We start from the raw sequence: 19,565 nt of genomic DNA on the forward strand, positions 1-19,565 counted from the left end.
TTGGGATGGGAACGACTTCAATGTTGCATTGTAAGCTACTTCATCAAATTGAAATGGTACACATTGTGTACACAAATTAAGAGATAATTTCTTAAAATGGAAAAACTGAGAACCCCTACACCAGTTCATGCGAGATCTTGCTTTGATAGGGCACAATTCACAAAAGTTCCATGGAACAAGTCAGGTGGATTTTCCCATGGAGTTTCTCCTATGTTTTCAGGATATTGCCAATATGTACAGATTTTTTTAAATGATATAACGAATGTTACTGGTAATCTGTGGCTTTTGCAGATTTCAAGGCATACTTATGTCTGTGCCAGAACTGTGAATCAACAGATCTGTTGCAGATTAAAAATGTATATACATTGTTGTTCCACTCATAATTTTGCCTGTGGAAAAACCCATTCGATAAACCCCCTCATTTAGGATTTCTAACCTTCCCACTCCGCCACAAATATCCATAACACCGTCCATTTACACCTTCCATTGAGCGGTGCAGTCGTTTTTCTGAATGTTTTTGAGGTAGTATCTATTTGTAAATTGCTGCTAGACACACAAAAGGTTATAACATAAAAACCTTGAAATTAACACTTTTAAAAAGGACACTTAACAATTATTAGTGTTAAAAATAAATAGTTCAAAATCGGAATACTTTCCACAGTATTTATCCCAAAAATATTTTGATGTTAGCATAGTGTGAAAGGGAATGACTTTGGGCTTAGGTTTATAGTGTTAAAGAATAGGGTAAAGGCTTGGGATATAGATCCGAATTCATTTTTAAAAAGTATTAATTAAATGTACAAGTTAGGCGCTAAAGGGGGGGTAAAGGGTTTTTAGGATTCCAAGAAGGGTAGCTTCAAGTGTCAGTTGAGGGGTTTTATGGTTGAAGGAAGCACATTGTTAATGGGAAGAAAGAAGTTTTTAGACTTAAGGGAATGGTAGTTTTAAGAGTTCATATCTTTTGGGGAAAAGGGGAGGGTAAAGGGGTAGTAAGCGTTTTTAGGGCTCAGAAAAGGGTAGCATTAAGGAGTGGTTAAATGCTTTTAAAGTTCAGGGAAGGGTAGCATTAGGGGTAGCAAGGGGTTTTCTGGTTGAGTTATGAAAGTGTTAAGAGACCTTAAGGGGTTTTAGTGTTAAGGATAGTAAGGCTTTTTAGGGTTTGGGATGGGTAATGCTAAAGATAAGATTTTTCAGGGTTCAGGTAGAGTTAAGAGGCAATAAAGAATATACGGGTAGTGTTAATAGGTGTTAAGGAGTTTATAGGGTTAAGGGAAGAGTAGCATTAATGGGTAGTAAGGGAATTTTAGGGTTCAGGAACAATTAGTGTTTCTTTAGTGTCACTGTTGGAAATGTGTTTACGGCCTCCTGATGAATGTAAAAGTTTTTATTAATCTGGGGGATCATGTCTGTTTTCAAATGGATAGGGACAGCTTTATCTGAGAGGTGCCCCTAGGGAAAGGGAGGATGACATATGGAGTTATTTTTTATTTTTTTAATTTTTTTTTAAGAACCACGACCATTAGTGCAGCAGGGATCGTGGCACAGGGGTCAGTGGTGTGAGGGGTCACTGCACCCCAAATATGGCTGCCATAGTACGAAAAATGGGAGTGGGGGCCCATTTCATAGTATTAGAGCCGAGGTCACGCTTGCTGTGCAAGGAACATGGCCCAAGCAACGGGGGTGACAAGCGTAGAAGTGGCTTTTTCCTTTTTTTGACACAAAAGGGTAGAAAGCCTGCTTTGTCTCTCAGGCCTACGATTGATGGCCCATCGGAGTGGGCAGTGCATGTATCATTGTTGCTTCAGGTGCAGTGGCACCGGAACTATGTGGTATGAGGGGCCAGCTAAACCCCATTTATGAGTGTTTTACTATCCTTTCTTACTTGCATTAGGGCCAATGCACACTGGCTGTGTGGTTGCTGTTTTGGGCCTCAGAGCAATGGCCCAGTGAATGGAAAAATTGAGGCAGAGGAGATGCTGTTTTCTGGGCATCAGCGAAATGTCAGGGAGAAAGATGAGTCAAGATAGTAGCATATGTTTTAACAAAGGGCAGGGGGGGGAAGCCCACTTCACAAGGCAGTAGCTATCATTAATGAAGCAGGTGTAGCGGCACTATGAGGCCCACTGTATCACAATTATGATTGTCTTTCTTTATGAAATGGTTATGGGTGCTCATTTTCCTTGCCAGCATTAGGGCCCGTGACACCTTTGCTGCAGACTGTGGGAGCTCGTTTGTTTTTCTGGAATGGAGGAGATATGGCCTAATGGTGAGAGCTGCTGACTTTATTCAAATCCTAGCATTGGCTCAACATCCTGTGATTCTGGGCAAACCAGTTAATCTCCCCATGACAAAAAAGGTAATCTGACTTTGTGTAATGTAATGGTGCTCAAGTCCTGGGACTGAGTTTGCACTATATAAAACTTAGAACAAAATGGACAGTGTGCCTGTTTCAAGATTGAAGTACTGGTCAGGCATGGTGTAGGAGTGGTGAGAGAGGTAGAGGCGATATCCTGCTACTCAGGGCCACAACTATCATTAGTACAGCAGGTGCAGTCGCATTGGGGCCCAGAAGCGCAAATGACTCACAACATCCCAGTTATGGGGAGCACAGTTGTTTAGTCAATTTTTGTTTTTGGTTCATGAATTTGCTCTTTTATAGGTTTTACATTTATTGTGGATTATAAACTACAGAAAAGTCTCCCTGAAGTGATTTCATAAGCCCCACTCCGGCACTCAGCCCTGCCTCTTCCACTCCCACAATCCGTCCCATAAAGTTTTGAATGGAGCATCTGACGTCAAAACATTTTGCTTTGGAGGTCTCAGTGCAAAACAGATTGAATACCTCTTCCTTAGTTCTACATATGTTCACATGGTCATTTCAACACACTGGGGTTGTCATTTGTGTAAATCCCAATTATGAGGCTAAAAATCCACCATTGTGATTCTGTGAATTGAGAATTAGGCCAGGCTTCTCCAACAGGTAGCTCGTGAACTACAGGTACCTTTCCAGCTACTTATACCTAGCTCTCTTGCATGCAGCCCGTATACTAAATCAAAACTTTTGCGAGGTTGAATTAATATATGAATAGCAACATAGAAAAGCATGTATTCAAGACAAAAATGTGTGTACTTTCAGAACTCATGACCTGATGTTTTAAGAAAAATGACTGAATTTCCAAAATTAATTCAAAACTGTTATTTGAGTGATAAACTGAAGTGTTGGGGAGATGTATCAAAACTGTTGTTACCTTATATTAGCCATAGAAGTTATTTGTTACTCATGTGGTGGCATTCGAAATTGAGCAAGACTGTTTTACATTACTACTGGTGAACCAGCCTGAAACACAGAGGCAATAACTGAGGACTAAGCTTGCATATGGTGCTCTCTAATGCAATCTTGTCTGATGTGTCACTGTTACAACACTAATAATATTGAAAGCTCTGGATGATTTTCACTGAACATAAGAAGCATTTATTACAGACCTGGTTAGAGACCCCTGAATTAGCCTTTGCTCTTGAGAATTACTTGTTTTGCCCAACACAGTATTTTTTGGGGTACTCAAACATATTTATGAATGTGACCCGCAGACAGGAAAGTCTTTTGAAGATGGGTTACCAGTTAATGGTTTTCAGAAAGCCAGGGAAAAAGCATTTTCTCTATTATTAAAATATGGGAGTCTCCTGTACTTGTACTCCATGAGATGGTTACCTACAACATTTTTACATGCAGTAATTCTAGAAATTCTTCAATTTCCCCATGCCTCTTTTTCTAACAATTTATGGAACATTTTAGTAATAGCAAACCTTTTTTTAAAAACTCTCCTTTCATAGATAGCAGCCATAGGGAATATTGAGATTGGCATTTACCAGAAAAAATAAAAACACAGAGTCTCCACCATTAAACTAATAGGCAACACCTTTAAGCAATACCTAGCGGAGACCAGCCATCATCCGTGCACATTTTAAAGATAACTCTCTAATGTCAACCCACTCAGCGGAAACACTCTAGAACAAATTTACCAAACTCAGAAAATGTCATCCACTAGCATAACTAGCCACCATTAGTTCATTCTTATGCCCTTCTAGTTACCTTCTTTAGGTGCAATAACTATTTAAGAAGGGTTGCACATCCATTTTAGTAAGGTTGAATTCATAGATATTCAGGTTCATATTCACAAATGTAAATTTGCATGTGATGATCTCTGTACACGGAGATCTACACCTGTGCTTATAAGTAAATTTCCTCATGAAAGGAATTCACCACCTCCATGTGTCTATCACACTCTAGATGTACATGTCTCCAGCCCCTCATGTTACAGCATGAGGACTCCTAAAACCAGATTTATGGCCATAAAGCCATCATTAGTGATTTTCAGGGTGGTTGTGGAGATCTTCTCCACCAAGTTGACATTTTATTTATATAAATAGTAACACATAAAAATAATAAAGTTAAATAGGAATTGTAAAAAGTGTTTATATTTTATATATATATATATACATATATATATATTTAAAGTCTGAAAAAACCCTTTCCTCGCTTCTACTAACCTAGGACTATCATACTAACAAGACACAAGCTCTCCACTATAAAAGCTTCACATTCTATTTAATTATACTTTAGATCAATGTTAAATATTTAAAACAATTAATTAATTGTAATTTGAATCCCCACACACTCATTTCCAGTATCAGTTGCTTTGTATATATTACAACCTCAGTGGTTATGTGTTATATTAATATTATTTTAAAATATTTTTTAAGTTATCATTTAAAGTAAAAAGTAATTCAATGCGTGGTTCTTGACTTACTCCAAGGTTTGGTTGGAGTACATGTAAGCCTGTTTTGTCATTAGTACTACTTAAATAAATGTAGGTGTACATTTGGTGAAGGGAATTGTCTTACTCATTTGTGTGTGTGTTTCCCTAAGCCTCACCCATTTTACAAATGCTTGAGGATGGTGAGGTGGAGTTGTGCAGCAGTGAGCATGTCTTCGGTGGAGTTGTCACTGGTGTTTTACTGGATCTGTTTTAATTATTTGCACCACATACAGTTTTATAAAAGCTACCTCAAAGTGTGGTGGCGTCACATAGGTCTAGGCCTACAACCTCGTGCACTGTGGTGCCCAGTATACCTACGTGCCTTGATACCACTTAGAACCAACAGTTGTCATTTGCAAATGCCAAATATAATTATATTAGTTACTGTTCTTGAACTATCTCTGCTACAATGGATGACGAATTTTGTAAAACCAAGTAAACCTGTGTTCCATGGTTCTTTTCCAAAAGTACTGCCTTTGACAAATGGGAGACATTCTAAACTACTGCTAAGTAACTAGGGTAACCTCCTAAATTGCTAGGGCCCTCCTAACCTGCCTCAGCTATTCATAAAACACGAATCAGCTGGTGAAATATTATAAATAAAATGTGACCAAAACTTTACAATGCTCCAATCAATATATTATTTATCAACCGCACTCTGCTTCTGTCAGCATGCAGATACAGGAATCCGTGCGTCGTAAACATGCCTCTTAGTCACAAGAGCGGTTAATTATACATCGCAAGCACTTTCTGCGCACAATGGCGCAGCTTGGCCGAAATATCTGAAGGGAATATGTTTAATGCCCTCCTTATTGAGCCAATCTGTGATAAATAACGCGAGAAGCGGGGACGGGGTGGCGCGTGCCCAGGCTGCGACGAGAGCAGTTACAGTAATGAAAAAATCAATATGTTATTGAAATGCCTTTCTTTTTACGGTGTCTGGCAGTGGCTGAGGCGGTTCCAGTGAAATACTGTGCTTGCGCGGGACATACCACTACTCCGAACTGCTCCGGCTCGCACAGGTCCTCGTACTCCTCTTTCAGCTGGGCCAGGGCGCTCAGCTCCTTCTGCTCCGGCAAGTTCTTCACCAGGTTCTAAAACAAAAGGGACAGACTTGGTTATCTTTTCATTTGAGACTGTAATTTCTAAGGACATGTGCTCCATATGAAAGATGTAAGAAGGGTTGCTTAATGCGTGTTGTTTTAAGTATTTCACTTAACTCAGTCACAGAGTCTCGCGACATCTGCACAGTGTAAATCAGGTGACGCAGTGTAAGTCATGTGCTGAAGAAGGCAATGCATCAATAGCCGTTTCTTTATGTTTTGCCTTATTGGCGCACAAGTGGCACGTGGTAGCATCTCAGTATGTGTTTAGAAAATAAATGGCCAAATTGTTGTATTTGCATGAGCAGTTCAGTGAGCTACATTAACACAATTAGCTATAGTAACTTTGGGTAGAATCAGGGTTGGTGCTAGATATGAACAGCTGCCAAGGGCTCCGAGCTAAGCACACCATGTGGCCCCACCCAGTGTCCACCGTGACTTGGGCCTCGCACCTATGCTCCAGGACTGCGACACCCATGGGATGGGTACTTATCTCTTGGGCTTCACAAGTATGTGTAGGCAGCGCTGCCTGCAATAGGAGAAGGCCCTTCCTAGTGACAAGCAACTATCACTCCTTCAGCCCTTGATGAGCTATGAAAGAGATGTACTTCTGAGTGGGAGGGGTCACTGCCGCACAGGAGAGGCCCTGCCCCTTGCAGGTTCAGGATCACCTTCCAGTATTGGGATGAAAATAGGGGTGCCACCTTTCCAACAGAAAAGTCCAGGCCATTTGTTGCTGTTTTAGTAGACTGCAAAGGCAGTTACACAGTACTAAATTTCGCTTTAAAGAAAATCACATGTATTCATTTGTAATAAGATGTTTCTGTCTTTGTTTCCCTTAATTATTACTCTGGGATTAAACACAGCTCTAGAACACGTTTAAGTGTGTTTTCTGTTTATATTTCCTGTTTTGATTATGTACAGATAAAGGCTAAAAATAACAGCTTTAGCTGATTTGCTTATTTTTGCCTATTTTTGTACTGGGGGAGCCATGGAACAGAACTGGACAGAAAAACAGCCAGATGCAACTCTAGGTGCAAACAGCCTTAAATGAGGAATGAAACCCATTTTATGCAGTTTTGTATAGCGCAAATGTAACTCAAAGGTATTGGAGTGCTTTACACGAGAGCCGGTTACATTACACAAAGACATTACATAAGGACCCATTCTATTTTTTAGGCAGAGGGAGATTAAGTGGTGTGCCCAGAATCACAGGATCCTGAGCTGAAGCCAAGACTGGAACCTGGTTCCTCAGTTACAAAGTCGGCAGCTCTAGCTGTAATGCCACATCCTGGTTAGACCGAGAGTGGCAGCCAGAAGCCACATGAAAACTCGGCTTTATATGGACTTGTGCTTCAAACTGGACCTCGAGTTGAGCCAGTGTCAGGAAGTACGCCTTTGGGTCTATTTCTCACATTATGCCTGTTTCAAAGTGCTGCCGTATGGTCAGGTCAGTGGACGAGGCACAGTGAGAGTATTATGTGCCCAGGATCAAACAGTTTATTAATTTAGTAGGCCCAGGACTAAAATACACTGCTACTTGGTACGAAGGCTATATATTTACCAGTGTAGTGTATCTAGATGACTATTACATAGGACTGGGACCTCCCTTCTCTCATGAAATAGTCATATATGTTTAAACATCTCAGTGACTAACAGCTTTTACGTTGAACCAAAATACTCCCAATCTTGCCAAAAAAGGAGCAGCAGAGCAATAAGCAAGGCCACTGGAATTATGTGGCAACAGAGGGTCAAATTATGTCACAGGGATGAGTAAATTATGGACCAAGAAAAGGCATATTATGCTGCATAATTCAGGACATTTTATGATAGTATTACTTAACTATATTGTCATTTTTACACTTGTTATCACTGCCTGGGCATTGGATGCACTTGATTAGTACCAGTTTAACATCCAAATGTAGCAATGATCAACAGAAAGGTAACCAGTCTAGCTTTGCAAATATCTTAAGCTGTGCGGCAATATGTCTTACTGTGCTATTAGGAACTTTTGAACTATTTGAGTTAGAAACAAGAATTGTTTTTGTTAAAACCTGTATATTATGCAGTACAGAATGGATTATGTGGCAAGTCTATATTAATGGGAAAAATGTGCAGCTGCACAATTACAGAATTCCAGTGGCCCCGGCAATAAATTCAGAAAAGTGACTGCCCAGGAGCACACATTTTGGCCATAGGGGAGGCCAGGATTAAAAAGCATGTTTCCTGGCTCCATGTCTTCACTGGATCACAACTGGGGTGTCAGTGATTCTGATGGAAAGGCGAAGGGGCTGCCCCTCTTAGGGACTTACCACTCCATTATGGGCCCTGCTCCGCTTTAGAACCTGATGATTATTTCCATCATAAGACTGTGATTAGATGTCAAATAACTTAGTTCCACGATTAAAATGTGCAACTTAGACCAGGTTCTGTGGCAGTGGGTACTTACTGGTCATGCGTGGTAGACCTTGATACTTACCACTGGTGTTTCATAGCTTAAGACAATTTCATTATTTTTGAATACCAGAGTTCATTTTCTAAACTTTTTGGTCACAATTTGCAATTTTGCACTGTCAAGGCTTACTCCAGGAGTTGATAAAGGATTAGAACTCAAATATAGTATGAAGAGTAACCATGCTTGATAAACTCAATCTCCAGGTGAGTTATCTTTATCATGACCTGTTTTAAACGGGGGATTTATAATGAAATGCCAAAATCTGCATTATAACGCTAGTGTCTGTCTGCATCTTCCAAAGTCTCTGCACACAAAATGGGCCTGTATATGTGAATTGTTTCTCCAAAGGCATAAATTGTCCTGTGAAGTGATAACGGAAAATTGGCCACCCTACTTGGCTTTTCCATCGATGGCTGGGGACCATTGGCTGTGAGGCCCAGGGACGGGGACTCTCCTTCCCTGGGTCTTGCAGCACCAAACCATGGATGTGAAGTACATGGTAGTGGGGCCACATCCCATGGGGCTTGTGCACTACATCATTAAGTGGCACATGGGAAGGAATACCCTTCCCCTGGGTTGCAGTGCTCGACTATTGTTTTGAGGCCAATGTTAGAGGACTACTCTATCCTCAGTTCAGTTTCCTGGGCCTTGCAGCATTAGAACATCGTTGCAAGGTCAAAAGGAGTGGAGGTCCCCACCCTGTGCCTCGCAGCCATTGTGTAGCATTGGCAGACCATGGGGAGGGCCCCTCTCCTCTGGGCCTTGCAGCAGTGCCATGACTCTGTGCATAGGTCAATGTCAAGGTTCATGTCCTGTGTTGTCATTACCTGGGTATTCATATTGCATGCAAATTAGAGGGTCCTAACACATTCCCCTGTCTGTCCAAGCATAGTCATTGGTCAGGAGGATAGCCATTAGTAGTGCAGTAGGTGCAGTGGCACTGGGCCCAGGGGTATTAAGTGCCCAATGTTCCCAAATAGTGGCTTTAATTTACTGTTCAGCCAATGGACAAGGGTAAAGGGGTGCTTTTACTTTCTACCAGGAACCATGGCACCATTGCTGTGCTGCTTGCCACTCTTCCATGGGCTTTGCAGCCTTGTTCGAGAGCTGTGAGGTGTTGGGAGAGGCCTCCCCTTCCCTAGGCATTACAGCCAGCAGGGGTTGGACACTCAGGGGAGGAGAAACCAGTCCATGAACCTAGCAGAGCAGGATTATGGCTGTGAGGCTCATTGGGGGCCTTTCAAGAGGTATATCAGTCTATCGGTAGGGAAGCAGGTGCAGTGGCACCAGGGCTCACTGTTGATATGGACACAATGCACCCAGGTTGTGGCTGCATTTTACTTCCTGGCATAATTTACTTGCATCAGGATCCATGGCTACATTACGATGCCACTCTCTTGCACTGCACAACCATAATCCAGAGCTGCGAAGGTCAGAAAAGATCCATCCTGCCCAGCCCCAGCCAGGCATGGTCCTGTGCTGAGAAGGATAAGGCAGGAAGCCTTCTGATGTGGGCCTTGCAGGACTGGTCCATGGCTGCAAGGCCTAGGGGAAGATGTCCCTCTGAAGGGCATAGCTATCAATAGTGCAGCAAGTGCAGTAGGACTATGGCCTTGTGGGGTTATAGCTCCAATGCGCCCAACTTATTGCTTTTTTTTACTGTCCACAAAAAGTATACAAAAAGAGATGGATGGAATGCTTGAATTAATCTCAGCAATTGGTAATTAGTCAAGCTACATCCCACTCCATTGCTATGGCACACCGTACCACCTCAGTTTGGACCCAATCATATGCAGAGCAGTCTTGACACTACTCCAATAGGAGCAGTCCAGACCAAAGTACCAGGATAGGTCCTCCCTGACCCAGAACACAAGCAACCCAGGACAAGTGTCACCCTAGTTAGGGATCATTAGCCAGACATGGCTAGGTTCCAGTGACACAGTGTGCACAGGACCCCCTTCTGGGCACACCCATCCTACTTATGGCGACTCATTAAAATATACAAAAAAGTGAAGGTTGGAATGCTTGAATTAATCTCAGCCACTGCTGAGGCAGATGCCCCTCTATGATCAATTGTGGTTCATCAGTGGGTGCCCCTCCCTAATTTGAAGACCTCTGCTTACAACATTTGTCTTTATATTTAGTGCACTTCAAATTTGAGATATTACTTAGCTGATGATGTTTGCATATTTTGCTTGTAGAAGTTCTATTGAGATTATGTTTGCTCGGTTTTAGACATGAAAACACTATCCATGATGGTAAAATACTGACCAGACACATCCTCAGAGGCCATGCTTCACTTCCATGGGCCTTGTAGCCATAGCCCAGGACTGTGAGGCCCAAGGAAATGGACAAGTTAGTGGGCCTAGCTTGCAGTATTACTTAATTGCATTTAAATGTGTGTTTTCCAGGTTTTGTTCACAATTAGAGAAATTAGATGAAAGCAGTTGTATCCCAAATCTGTTAACTGAATCTGCATCATGCTAATTTACAAAATGAAATGCACTCTGGGACCATGTAAGTGTATACTAATTATTAGTATCAGGACATTTAAAGGCTTCAGAGGACGTTGATAGGGGTGTTGTAGACATGGCTCATTGCATGTGACATTAAACCCTTTTAGCCTACATATGATTGTATTATGACAGTTTCAGGTGTTTGTCAGTGACAGGGTGATTCCTTTAATAGAAGTCAAGCTAATTTCAACTGTTTTATTTGCTTTCATATCTTTTTTGCACATACCCTATCTTGTAGTGGGTATCTGGGAAACCATCTTGGAATTTTAAACCACACTATCCCCTTAAGGACATACTACATGCTGTAGCACACTTCACTAGGGCATAAAGAAATATGACCACATCAGAACACTGTGGTGGGATCCACAGGGCCTCCTTGCCAGCTCACACCATCTTCAAGCTAAGCCGCTTTAACTGCAAATGTGTTAACATTCCACAAACCAGCTACCTTTTCCATCACTCCTTGACATTAAGCGTGTAAATGACCCTTTAGAGTGCTCAGCTTCTTTCGGCTAGGTGTGCATGATGTGACTGACACCAATGCCTTTTTGGATGAAAAACTTGACATTTCCAGTTGCTCTCCACAGACCTGCAGCAAGGACACCGTTAGACAAAAGAAGATGTGCTAATGAAAATAAAACAAGAGAAAGGACTTTGCCACCCATATGCGGAAGATCTGGAATGTTATTCCCTTATCAATTGGACAGCCCAAAGTAAACTCAAATTTAGGAAACAGCAAATACTCAACTTAAAAAAAAAAAAAACTAAATCACGATGCAGTTACGATACATAAACCCTCTACTCCTTCATTCACATTGTGACTATTGACCCTGTATAGTGCTTAGCAGCCTTTTGGCTTGGTTTGCAATATATAAATACCACATGCACATACATATCCAATGCACTAATCTGGAAACAAACTGTTAACATTTGTTTGACCTAGGTCAAACCTTTCCATCTAGTGTGACTAATAGAATGTATTTACAGTTCATTGAATTTTAATATATATGTACTTATTTTATAGTGTTAATAGTTAGGTTTTTGTTATACTGATATCTGCACCAAGAAATTTGCTTCTTGCAAAGTTGCTCAACAATAGTCAATTGATGACACGTCTTATGATGTCATTTTGTGTGATTTCACACTGTATGCAAATTAGGGGGGCCTCACACATCCCCTTTCTGCCCGGGGCCCCAAAAGTCCTAGGACATGACCTGGGTAGAATGAAACATGGCAACAGAGGAGTGAAAACCACTTCAAAAACGAATGCAATCGGCCATAAGTATCAGATCTCACAAGTTTCCTTGGTCTAGCTACAAGAATGTTTTTCCCTAGTCGATTCATGTTTATTTCTTAGAGTTATCAGCAATTCTTAGATAAACACAAGGAACATTCCATGCAATGATTCATATTCAACAGTTAAATTAAAGTAAAGTTGCCTGCTCTACTGTAAGTGTTATACAGCAGCAAGATTTTATATAATCCACCAGCAGAGTGCTAGGCAACATACTAATTAGATCAGAGACCTAAAGGAAATTAGAATCCACATATTCAAAGATTTTCTATAATATTTGGATTTCCTATTGGACTTCTCTACGGTTGCTTAATACAGGCAAATCTCCAAGTGCATTATTTGCTCACATAGACTTGCATTGGAGGTGGCATCTGAAACACACTGTTATGGATCACATTTTCCATCCACCTAGAAATGCCAAGTAGCTGCCACACCATTGCTGGCAATCAGTTCAGTGCAACAAGTGGTGGCATCTCCTCGACCTAAGATCTGTTCTTAGGGACTTGTCAAAACTCTTACTATGATGTAATTAATGAGCGTAGCTGTTAAGAAGGATCCTGGACTGCTTCTTAGGATGCTGGACAGCACGTCATTTGTACACGGAAACATGTAACCTACTACACATTTACTTCAAGTCTTACTAAAAACATGGGTAAGATCTGAATGAACTGTTGGGAATTCAGTGCTGCATTAAACATACTATGGTAAGAAATTATTAGTTGCATGTTTATAATATAACAGTCACTCAGAGCTTAATTTGACCCAATAGTTGCAGGTGGGGCCCACCGGCGCTCATTTTTGGGAATCGGCACTTATTTGTCCTTGACAAACTCTTGATCCAGTTCATGGAGGAGAAAGACAGGAAAGAGGAAAAGAAGGGTAAAGAGAAAGATGAAAAAACTGTTACAAAGGGAGAAGGCAGAATGAAAAGAACCTGCTAGAGTGAGATAAAGAGAAAGGAGAGTCCCTGGTGGAGTATAAAAGAGGCAGAAGGTGAAACCAAGTCTATCCAGCATTGATATTCGACATCCAATCTTCGATAGCACTACCCACAGGCTTCTAAACAAAACTTTGGGCATGCACCCTTATCCTTTTACAAAGTATCGACTGCAGTCAGTCATAATACAACCTTGAAATCTGTTCCTATACCAAGGCATTGATGAGTAATATGCATGATCCTACCTATGCAGAAACGGAGTACCTTATCCAACAAATGTCACTGCTGCACATTTACAGCATGTTCTGTTCCATAACACGTGGCAATGGGACCAGGAGGCTGTTTGCACCATCAGTCTACACAGATGAGGCATTCGACAAACATATTCAAGCATGTTAAAGCTTTCCTTCGTTTTACGCCTCTTGGATGCCCGAAGGCTGGCAGGCATCAATACATAATGACTGGGATAACCGTGGGGACCACTTAGGAAAGTAATAAAATATGACTCCAAGTATTGTGACCTACTTTTCCTTGCATTTCTTGTTATATGGAGATAGTTCGGCCAAAAGACTTTTATTTACAGCACACAGAGCTCGTGTTTGCCAAAATTCACTGGCACAAGCCGATATGACGTTAATTGGCTTCATCTAGAGAAAATAAAAACTACTCCGTGGCTTCTTCTTCAAACCCCAATAAACGAATACTACAAAAATGACAAGGTACAAGCCCCAAATACTCACAGTTGCTGATATTTTAATGTACTTTTCTTTAAATGTACTACAATTGAAAGGTACAACTCTGAGGCAGATTTATAAAACATAGTTGTACATTTACACTTGTAGTCCTAGACGGAAGTTTGAAGCAAAGTTTTGAAAACCAGTAATAAGCTGTTTGCTTCGATACTGCTTTATAGCACGCTTCTGGCAAGAAAAGTGAAAAATGTGTGCTATTAATAGGCAATGTTACAGCACTCATAGCGCCAATCCTAGTGCTATTAATAGGCAATGTTACAGCACTCATAGCGCCAAACCTAGAAATATGGACGGCAGTGTAGGCCTTGCTGAGATTCAAATGTGTGACAATCCCAAGCATGTTTCAGGGCCAATCATTCAACTCGCCGAGCCATCGCGTTGACTGTTCATTGTGGAATTCGGGGAGGATTCCAGGGGGCACAGTACGTAATTTGACGTCCCATTTCAGCTTTATATTTCACATCGAATGTGCTAGTTTTGCATGCATGGCCACTCTGAAAGCGCACCTGGCTTAGTAAATCTGCCCTTAAATGTCCATCTCTGCAGCAGCGTTGTATTGTGTTTTATGTTTTGTATATTCCGAGCACCCCTTTTCACAGTAAAGCCTTGAGCTCGGCCGAGCTGTGATATCGACAGCCAAGCGGGCCCCTTGGACCTGAAGTTCCTCTCTGTAATAAATCGCAGAGTTTATGTGTTTTGCAAGACTCGGCTATCGTAGAAGACATTACTTTCTTCCTCAGCTCCAGCGGAAAGTGCTATTTTCACATCATGTTTAAAGAAGGTTTCTTTAATATCCCCTCCGACGACTACGATCCAAAACCACTGCCAAGAAACGCACGTCAGCTACAAAAAAGCAGGTTACTTTATCCGTCACCTCCCCCTCGCCCCCGTTTCCTCTGGGGCAAGTCGGAGCTTTGCGTGTTTGAACTTTTACTTTCATTTTCACTATCGGTCATGCCTTTGAAGCTCTCCTTTTACCCATTTCCTTATCTACCTCTGCAGCAGCCACACTTCTTTCCCTTTACATGCCCTATCTAAAACTGATAACAGCAGGACAAAGCATAGAAAGTATAAAGGCCTAGTGAATGCCTCTAGAAAGTCTCTACTGCTTCGCACAGTCCCGACCTGTTCAGTGCCCTGTGATGTCTGCTTTCCTGAACGATAGTAACAAACGGATCTCACTGTTGGTGGCAAGTCACAAAGGCACCACTGCCGCAAGCCAGCTCGTTTGGAGGAGAAAAATCTGAGAAATAAAAGGCCAACTGGTGGCTTCAGAAAGATAGTAACTAAGAACCTGTATTTTGTTAACGCGGCAGACAAAGGGTACAGAACAGCAGGCAGCGCGTAACAATTACTTTTCAATGAGTTAAAAAGGCAAATCGGTTATGAGTTCGTGTCGCCCCCTCTGGCAAGAAGTTGAAATGCAGCTACTTTCCGAGGCCGAGTGTATCTGAACAGAGGGCCTGGGGGACTATCACATCACCGACCAGTCTGTTCCCTCTGGAAAGCTCTCCAGAGTTGTGCAAGTCAACAAATTAATAGGGAGTGTCGAGCCAAAGGTCTGGGCTCACAGTCTGTGCACGAGAGCCGTGAAAATGATTGTTATGCAAATTATACAACAAATATTACCCAAAATATAGTACAGTCTCGTCATATTCCAAAACGTGTATTTCTTTAACTTGTGGAAGCTTTTACCTCATATAGTACTGCACCGAGGAGTACAAAGCAAGACAGTTGTCAAGTTAACCCTCTATGTGGTGCAGATTATTACAAAGCAACATTATGTAGTATTAAATCGAATAGGTTTTTGTACAAATTCTGAATTCACATATTAGAAAGTGCTTTCATATGTGCTAATGCAGAAAAATGAGTTTAGGGAAATAAAATATTTACCTATAATCACACAATTTAAGTGGGGAAGCCACACTTTATCCAGGTTTTCTTGTGTGCCTTTGTACAAATCTGATGCTAAATGGGCACCTGCCAGTCTTTTATTTTGTTAAGGTTTTTCATTTACCTCTGTACATTTTTCTGCTGTCTTTATATTGCGTAAACCCGAACTGTACGGATTGGAGCATCTTAAATGAGCACCAGTGACATTTCACAAGGACACATTCATTTGTGGTATAGGCGCAGCAAAATTAAGGGCCTCATTACGACCCTGGCAAGCCCCATATTACGACCATGGCGGGAGCACCTAGGTCGAACTGCCAGCACTGCCACATTTTGTCTACACAATGGTCTGGCGGTCCAAGAAGTGATGCCCTGGGGATCACGACCTCCTTCTCCACCAGCGATTTCATGGCGGTGACCCCGCCTTGAAAAGGCTGGCAGAGACTGGGTGCAGGGTGCCCCGGGGGGGCCCCCAGTGCAATGTTCACAGTCTGCCTTGCTGATGCACACCCTACCCACTACAGCAATACCACTGGCTCTATTATGAGCCAGAGACTATGCTGTAGGCTGTTTCCTGCTGGGCCAGCAGGTGGAAACTGTGTTTCTGCCCGCTGTCCCAGCGGGAAACTCATAATGACCCCGGTGGGGAGGTTGCTCTACTGGCGAGAACCTTCCTGTCGGGACTGCGGTGGACGGGCTTTTCTGTCCACCAAAGTCATAATGAGGGCCTAAGTGATTTGCCTAAGCTGACATCGTCACTCAAATCTTGTTCCCCAATTTCAAAGACAACAGCTCTGGCTGTAATGCCAAATCCTGAACAGAGAGGGAGGCAGGCAGAAGCCACATGAACCTTGCCTTCTTAAGGGCTCAAGGTTCAAACAGGGCCTCAAGCAGGGCGAGAGCCAAACTTCAGGCGCAAGTCTTCCTCAAGCTTTCAGCACTTCACCAAAATCTAATGTACCCACATTTAAGGCTCCCATCAGATCATGACTAATGTACTATCATTTGGAATGTTATGAAGAAGAAAACTCTCTTTTGACAAGAAATTCCTCTCCCTTAACTGACTAAGTTTACTACCTCCCATTCCTGTACCACGTCCACCATAAAGCTGCCCCTACTGGTACTAGCGTCTCACAAAAACACTAAAGTAACAGAATTAATTTAAAGTACTGGATGGGCACTTTAAAAAACTGGATGGACAAACTGTGTCCCTTTAAAATAATTTGCACTTATAAATTAAATAGTTATTTTATTATTTAGCTCCATATTAAACAAAATAATCATACTATATAAAACAGATGAGTGTTACAAAGTCAATGAAAATTAAACTTGCCAATAATAACTTGTTTTTATACAGAGCTATGAATTAAGACGTTGTTTTGAATGAGGCTGCTGTATTGCAAGTTGCTACTTGACATTGACAATTACATTAGTCCTAAAATCGCTTTGCATTTGAAACTAGTAATTTCACATTACAGACCTTAACATGGGCTCAAAGATCCACATGCAAGCCCTGCTAGATAAAACACAAGTACTGACTGAAAGTGTCGTTCATCACATGACACCTCATGACAGCAAGTCAGCAATTAGTGAAAAAAGTTCAAAATCTAAATCCAACGAGGAGATTTGTTCTTTGTGTTGTAGAGATTTAGCACTAGTAAGGTCAATTCAATGCAACAACATTGGACAGAAGATAAACTAATCTGAACTGATTCTACTCTAAATCCTTTGTTCCAAAATTGATTTTTTTTCCCCAAACCCTCTCAATTTTCTGCATGAACCTAGCAGTGCCAATTAGTTCGGATAACCTACTGGAAAACTTTGATAAACCCTGAAGGTTAGATGAAGTGGGAAGGCCAATGGTATTGTTATGAAAATGATTTAAAAGTAACCCTTTTTAAACTTAGGTAGCAAAGATAAAAGATTTCAAGAATCAGCATTTATTAGAGAAACTGTTACACCGCAGCGCTCGCTGCGGCCGCGGGCTCAGGTTGCCGCGGCGCGGCACGTTAATTTTGCCGCGGCCGACGCCCGGGCCGCGGTAGACGCCGAGGCAGACACCCAGGTCGCGGGGGTCGCCGCGGCTCCGGCGAGGGCCATAAAGGCTCCAGGGAGCCGGTCTGGGGGTCACGGCACTCGCCGCTCCCCCTTTTTCAAGTTCTGCCTTAAAGGCAGACGCGGCAGAGCCTGAAACCCCGAGGGGGTTTCAGGCATGGCCGCACACAGCGCATTATGCGCTTAACATTTTCTCTTGCATGTATTCACCTGCCCACCACCACTTACCGATGTTCCTAGGACAAACCGAACCCTTACACTGGGGGTTCTTTATACTTGCCTTTTTCTCTTCCCAGCATGCTTACCACTTCCTCTCTACCCAGCATGCATTGTCTAACACACATACCTAATTCATTACTGTTTTCCTTTCCCCAATTCAAGATGGCGGTGTTCTACTTCCTGTTTCCTGTTTCCTGTCCAGGGGTATTTAAGGGGATTCCAACTGCCTGTTCATTGCGTTGCAACACTCCTTGGTGATAGTCACGCTCCTATTTGGTATCCTTCTGCGAATCCTGTCTGTTCCTGATTTGCTTTGTTTTCCTGCCTTCCTGAACTGCGGTCCTAATACCCTGGTGTCCTCCTTTCGTTTCAGGGAGTTCCTGTGGAGGTTTTTTACCCTACTGGGGTTTTTCCTCTGGGACTCCTTCTGGAGGGCACGGACTGTAGTGGTTCGCTCATACCAAACAGCACCGTGGCTACCGGAAGGGGTCGCCCCTACCTCGGCCAGAGCAGAACCCGTCGGAACAAGGACCGTTCCCCTACGCCTCTCCGCTGCGAGGGTAAGACCGTTGAGAACCGCGACAGATTGCAACGCCCACAATTCCTGTTGCAGTCCGGAACTATGGATAACCCAGTGATAAACACGGAACCTACTAACCAGGACCTGCTGGCGACGATACAACAACAGGCTCAAGAACTCCAGCAATTACGTACTGAGAATACTGTTTATCGACAAACCTTTGCCTCCAGGACCACAGATGTCCCTGCAGTAGCCGCCTCTACACCTCGATTTTCCGGGGATCCCACCACATTAAAAGAATTTCTGGATGCCTTAACGGTGTACTTTGCCTTTCGCCCCTCGCAATTTGTACAAGATAAGACCAAGGTGGGGTATTTGATTAGTGCCTTATCAGGACCAGCCTTGGCCTGGGCCACACCTCTAGTAACCAGAAACGATCCCTGTCTATCTAATTATTCCACCTTTATCACTACTTTTAAACAGATGTTTGAACGCCCTGGACTCGAGGCGTCAGCAGAAGAGGCTCTTTGCGAAGTCCAACAAGGGAGTCAGGATGTATTACAATACATCACCCGTTTCAGACAATTAGCTGCAGAAACAACCTGGGTGGAACGTACCTTGGTGACACTCTTCCGTAGAGGTCTAAGAGAGGACATCAAAGATGAACTAGTACATTCTGCCAGGATAGAAAACCTCAAAGGGTTGATGGACCAAGCACTAACTATAGAGTATCGGTTAAATGAACGACGAATGGAGAAAAAGAAGAGTCGTTTGCCTTTTCACTCAGTACCATCTCGTCCCTTCGCCCATCGTTCCGAGGAAGCCCGCCCTGAATCCAAAGGGAATACCGAGGAAGAGCCCATGCAGATTGACACAGCTCGCGGACCTCTATCCGCCAGCGAAAGGGAACATAGACGAAGGAAGGGGCTTTGCCTATATTGTGGTGCAGCTGGTCACCTAATTCGCGCCTGCCCCATTCGTCCAACCAAGCCCTTGGGAAACGC

The 19,565-nt window shown here is 42.6% G+C and overlaps 1 protein-coding gene across 2 annotated transcripts in view; it reads right to left on the bottom strand.

The window, feature by feature from the left end:
• DIAPH2 (diaphanous related formin 2) overlaps positions 1-19,565 on the bottom strand; it is a 3,364,504-nt gene that overhangs the window by 1,489,829 nt on the left and 1,855,110 nt on the right. For both annotated transcript variants that reach the window (XM_069213107.1, XM_069213115.1), the window contains one exon: positions 5,810-5,911. In XM_069213107.1, coding sequence (XP_069069208.1) covers positions 5,810-5,911 — 102 coding nt within the window. The remainder of the gene's footprint in view (positions 1-5,809; positions 5,912-19,565) is intronic.

The sequence above is a fragment of the Pleurodeles waltl genome, chromosome 2_1 (genome assembly GCF_031143425.1).
Source record: "Pleurodeles waltl isolate 20211129_DDA chromosome 2_1, aPleWal1.hap1.20221129, whole genome shotgun sequence".
NCBI classification, from domain to species: Eukaryota; Metazoa; Chordata; class Amphibia; order Caudata; family Salamandridae; genus Pleurodeles; species Pleurodeles waltl.